This window comes from Calidris pugnax, unplaced genomic scaffold (assembly GCF_001431845.1).
Source record: "Calidris pugnax isolate Ruff unplaced genomic scaffold, ASM143184v1 scaffold111, whole genome shotgun sequence".
Taxonomy (NCBI): Eukaryota; Metazoa; Chordata; class Aves; order Charadriiformes; family Scolopacidae; genus Calidris; species Calidris pugnax.
Window position 1 is genome coordinate 1,288,721 of NW_015090872.1, and position 6,016 is coordinate 1,294,736.

General features: G+C 40.0%; 1 protein-coding gene across 4 annotated transcripts in view; it reads left to right on the top strand.

Moving 5' to 3' along the window:
- The window catches only part of IFT80 (intraflagellar transport 80), a 51,960-nt gene extending 49,614 nt beyond the window's left edge, over window positions 1-2,346 (top strand). For 3 of the 4 annotated variants that reach the window (XM_014946038.1, XM_014946039.1, XM_014946040.1), the window contains one exon: window positions 1,092-1,340. In XM_014946038.1, the coding sequence (XP_014801524.1) occupies window positions 1,092-1,205 (114 nt within the window). In that variant the 3' untranslated portion in view covers window positions 1,206-1,340. Of the gene's footprint in view, window positions 1-1,091 lie in introns of all 4 variants that reach the window. The other variant, XM_014946037.1, reaches the window with a different exon arrangement.
- Window positions 2,347-6,016: the final 3,670 nt, after the last annotated feature.

The window sequence follows — 6,016 nt, forward strand, 5'->3', positions numbered from 1 at the left end:
ACTGGCAAGGGCTGTTGGCTTCACTGGCAAGTAGCTCTGTGGGCTAGATGGCAGAATTAGCCCTGTATGTGGTATGTTTAGCATCTGTGTGACATCTGTTAAAGCAAACACATTCTTTCTTAGAGCTCCATAAAGATTTCAGTCATCAGATCCAAAGCACCTGGAGCCAGTAAATGCATCCTGAATTGAGGGATTAACCTTTTCACATGAGAATGTGGGTATTGCAGTTACATCTTCCCTCGCAGAGAATCTTCCTTGTTATTTCATGACTTAGTTAACAGAGTAACAGCTACTCTGAAAATTCCCTGTGCAGCAGTTGAGATTTTTTTCCCAGCCCATCTTTGACAGTCTTAATTCTCCTGCAATGAAACTGAACTTCGCAATTACATTTTTGCCCAGTTTTTGGACATGTTTTCATAGTCACTAAATGCACCGTGATCCGTTCTTTCTCGTCAAGCATTTTTGGAAAGAAAGACAACTATTGTGCCCCTCTGTACCACGGATATTGTGCTATATCTATTGTCTGAAGTTTCACTGAAATAGAATACAGCCAGAATATGACGATTCTCTGCGGCTGGAGAAATGCCAAGATAAAGCTAAAACATTTATTGATGTAGAAGACAAATTTCAAGCAGAAATCTGATTTCTGTTATATCAGATAACTAGTGTAATATGCTATCGGTTTACTTGGTGGACTTTAGGTGCAGTCAGAAGACATCATTGCATATATTATTGATAAAGGGCTATATTCTCAGTAATAGGACACAGATGTCATTACATTTAAATTAGATGCAAGTTGATCCAAGTTATTTTGGTGTTTCAGTGTTTTTTGCCAGATGCAATGAGATGTAGTAGTATTTGTTAAAATATATCAAGCTTGTTTTATTTTAAAGGTGGAAAGCTCAGTTTGTTAGAACCCAACTGTGCCTTCAGACATTCTCTTAGTATCAGTTGTCACTTATACAGAAAGAACTATATAATGATTGATAATGTGGTCAACTTCAAACTGTCCTGTCAGTGAATATCTATCTGTTTGACCTCTCTATATAATGTCAGTTGACCTCTGCATACTCACTTTTCTGTTCTTACAGCTGGAAGTTGATTGGGATAAAATCAAAGCCAAAATAGAGATGGAAATCGCTAAAGAAAGAGAACGAGCAGCAGCCAGCCCCGCAGCGAGAGCTAGTGTAACTGTGCAGCAGTAACTGTCCTTCTGGTCACCTCTTCAGTGCTTCTGGATTAGTTTGTACTGGCATATTTTGACAAATATGAATAAAAAAAAAGCCACAGCAAACGTTTTGTGGGAACGGGACTGAGAATTGGTGTAGTTCTTGCTATTTGTTGGATGACAGGCAGAATTCTTTATTTGCTACAGTCTCATTTTGAGCTGGGTGTACGTTCTGATGCCCTAGCTCCAGTGAGTAACCACACTGCAGTCCATAATACATGTATGAGGAAAAAATGGGAATTAACTGTCTTTCCATTAGTGGCTTTTAAATTTTCATTGCCGTTAAAATTAACCATGGTTGCCTCTAATTAAGTATCGGTTTCCCTGTTTAAGCACCTAGTTAAGTAGTTTGGCTATTTCTGCAGCCTCAGGGACCTCTGAAAAGACGTGTTTAAATTGCCTTGAAACAAATTTAGCAAACTGTTAAGTGTCGAATATTAAAAAAGGAGTTTGCACCAATAAAGTACAGAAGAATATTTCACTCGCAGTTACAGTAATCCATATTTCTGCTACTACATATATACTAGCAAGTACTTTAGTAGAGGATTCAGATTACATCAGCAGTTCAGGTTTGTCACTGTAGCAAACTATTTAGCAGTAAAGGGTATTTTCTGAGATAATGTAAATTATTTAAAATACTATGGAATGCACTTTGAATGTTGTTTGAAATAACAAACAGCATTGTTGGTTGGTTTTGTAGTGTCTAACATGTGTAACTGACAACAATATTGGGAGCTTCCTTAAGGTTAAAATGTCATATTCATTTAAAATAAGGAAGAGCTTCCCATATATTTTCTCTGCCCGAAGCACTTGATTTGAAAATACTGGTTTTACATTTGTGTTATTTCATCAAGATATATTTTTCTTTGTTTTACCTTTGAAAGTGGCTGCATTTGTTAGATGGTCTTTGCAGAAGCCCTTTGCATTATAAATATATGAGCAGGTTATTCATAATTGACATTGTGTAATATGTATCTTTCAGATATTACCATCAAAATGTTCAAGATCTGTATATCTGGCAAATATCTGTTTTGTAAAGCATTTTTTGACACTTTTTTGCATAGTTCATAAATTTCTTAATAAAAACAAATAAAGGCTTGTTGGGTTTTTTTAAAAAATGTATCTAATAGTTGATGCATTAGGTGATCTCCATTGATTTACCTGACTGCTAAATAAAACAACAATTTTGATGCAGCTCATTTGAAGCACACCAGAATCCTGGTGTTCTGACATGTGGCAAAGTGAACACCTTCACCTTCCATTGACTTGCAGAAAGCACTTACTAGTCCCAGAGTTGAGCCCAAAATACCGCTAATGGCAAGTGTTTAATGTTAAATTTATGAAGCCTGGCTCAGATTTGTAATGCAACGTAAGCAATTTTTAAAGAGGGGTTCTAGTGATGATACAAAGTTCAGGGTTTCAGCTCAATCTTGTTCTTTTGTTCCTGGGCCAGTTGGAAGTCCAGCAGAGGCAGCAAATTCACTCAGCTTCTTGAAAATGCCTGGTGCTACAATTAACTGTTGCACAGATGGAGGTAAGAGAGGGATGGATGCTGGGAGGTAAGAGAGGGATGGATGCTGCCTGCCAAGGTGCTGTCTTTGACTCAGTGCCCTTCAGGCTGATGTTGGTGTCACTTGCAGAAGGTGGTACCGTGGTCCTTCGAGCTGGCTCTCCACATCTCAGTACCAATGAAAGGTGTTGTATCTGTAGGTGATGGGAAAGGCTGTTTAGTTCCTGGGCCAAAGCACAGTAAAGACCTTCAGGTATTTATCACTGATCCCGTCTATTTTTTCCCCACCCATAGTCCTGAACTATGTGCCAGGCCAAGTGTGTTTGTGTTAAATAGAAAAAAAAAACAACAAACCAAGTATTTTGGAAAAGCAATGTTTATTCTTTATTTTCACCAGGTTCTAATATGCAAGTAAGCTTGTTACTTGCACAGTTCTAACCTTGAGTATGAAATCTAAGTTTCAGAACATTCTCAGAAGAAAACATTCTGATGTGGCTCACGTGGAATTGTTGCAGAGTCTTTACACACCACAACTGCAATTTGAAAAAAGGTGCCAGGTGTCCAGTCCAAGACATTGTTGTGCTAGTTCGTTTGGGGATTTTAAAGTTCTGCATTCCATTTGTCTGTGCCTCTTTTCAGTCATTTTCAATAGTTCGTTTAATGACACCTACTAAGTAAAAATAAATCCCAGAAGGGTACAGATTTTTCAGGGATATTTACAACAAGCTACAACAAACCTTGTGTACCTGCTTCCATGGGCCCTTTCTGATGTGCTCAGGTAAGATTTGCGTAATAGCAGGTGCAAAGTAAGATCAAAAGTATTTTCACCCCATTTCTTGTGCCCGTGTCACATTACCTCCGTGTCCAAACCCTGATGTGAAACCTCCCAGAGCTGTAAATGAAACAGCTAATCAATTACTGACTGCGGTATTGTCCAGTGCAAGAATATGGATTCTTCAATGATTTAAGAATGCCGATTTTTAAAACAGGTAGCACCCTATTTAATGATTGTCTGTTTGCTTTAAAACATCATAAACCCATTTAAGAAGTAGGAACTAACAGGAATGAAATTTCATTGGTTTAGTTGCTGTTGTGGTGGCTCAGTTACTCAAACAGAACCCTAATTTTGCCGTAGCAGTAGTTCGTGTACTTCATTTGACCTTGACCACAGTGGGTTCTCTCTGGTTCTAAGAAGGGAGGTTCAGATGGATATGTGAGAGATGCATCTTTAAGTGAGGCGAAAGTAAGAACTAAGACAAGTGTTTAAAAGCCCTAATTGAATTAGGAAAGGAATATACAGTTTTTACATCCTGGTCTTCATGCCCTGTCCATCAGCTCTTCAGCCATGGATGGAGGTTGCAGCCCGTTCCCCGTGGACAGGTCTCTATTCATGGTACACAGTGGCCACCCTACGTTTCTAGAGATGGCTGGCAGTGGTGATTGCAACGAAGAGCAGTGGAAAGAACGTTTTAGGAATATCCTTTCTGGTTTTGACAAAAAAATTTTGAAGTACTGCTTTAATCTTTGCTTTACACCACATTTTAACTATTGGTTTGGCTCCAATTGTTCCACCTATGCAAGTGATTGAAGAAACCTTCTTCATTTTTTACCTCCAGCTTGATTTTTTTTATGATTTGCATATATTTAGTAGTTCAGAAGAAAAAGGTAATTTTTTTTTTTTTTGTTCTGGTCTTTTAAGACAATGAGAATTTGAGATCTATATTGGTCTGATGGATTTTATCCTTTGGAGCTGGCGCGGGATGAAGCTTGGAATTCATCTGACGTGAAAACTTAATTCCACGGTTTACGTCGAGTCATTTCCTGCTGCAGGAAAATAAACATTCATCTCTAAAGGATTCTGTGCAGGAGAGGACTCTGGGGATGCCACATTTGTGCTAGAGGCCAAAAGCTGCGTTGCAGAAGCATCTTTGAGGGAGAAGAGAGGTAACAGGAGGTGAAGGTGGTGCTGGAGCGCGTCCGGGAGGTTTGATTCTGTTTGTGGCTCCATTGTGGGATCTCTCTGCCTCGCTCCTTCCATCTGCAGATGGGAGTAATGTATTTAGGGGATGTTGCAGAACTGGGTTTTGGGTTCTAAGAAGTTAATGTCCATAATGCACTCAGACAGCGGAAGGGATGGTGAGTCACCACTTCAAAGGTTTTCAAACCCCAAACCAATAAATGCTAATGAATGTCATGGCACTTGATGAAGATGGCCAGAACTATTATCCCCTTATTGACAGATGAAGTGACTTGCCCGTGGCCATCCAGCAGGCCTGTGCAAGTTGGCAACAAGACAAAGCCACCTCTTCAGCTGAGCCCTACCTGCTGATCCAGGCAGCTCTAAGGAGACCATCCTCATCCCCACTAGAAACTGGGATAAGTCCGTGAGGGCTATTAAAATGCCAAGGAACCAGCCTGCAAAGCAGACTACAAGACTGAGTTATCACTGAATTCAACAGAAACTGCCCAGATAGGATTTGATGGAGGTTTTGGAGCCAGGAGTCCAACGAGATCCATGTGGGGTGAGCACAGCTGGAGGAGGCTTCATGGGCTCTGCCTTGGGTGGCAGGGGATTTCATCCAAGCCTATCAACCTGCATTCTGCCAAAAAGGTAAAATTCACTGTTGTAGATAACAAAAAGTGTCCTACAATCCTCTGAGACACAGTCTTTGGTATTTCTTCAGAAAATATATAGATTCTATTTAATAGGGAATGGCAAAAGGTAAAAGGAGGGAAGGAAGAGCCATCCATTGAATTACAATGCGTCAGTACTTCCGATCCCAGAAGGAGCAAAATAAGAACCAAAAATTGGTGTTACACTGGCAGAGTGACTCTTGGCAACGGCAAATGCCTCAACGCTGTGAAATGCACTCCTTTTCAAGCAGTAGAGCAATTTGAGAACTGTATCCTTCTGGCTTTGATGTGATTTTGGGGGCTTATCTGGTAAATCTGCCTGAAAAATAACTTTAAACCACTGTGTTTGGTTTGGGCCCCCTAATGGAAATTTACAGTTTAAGAAAAAAAAAACTGGGAATTTTCATCATTTCTAGAATAGAAGGCATCATTTTGGGAAGATACTAATCTCAGAATGATACCTTTGCTGCAGGTACAAGCTTTTGAAGCCTACAGGATCCATCAGTCAGTTTAACCACGGTACAAGCAGCACACAAATGTGCCAGTAAAGATTCTGCCACATGATCTGTGCTTGTCTTCGGGGCTAAGAAGAGCTGGTGAGGAGCTAAAGCTCGTTTGCAAAGGACTGGTGTCTGCCACTTGTT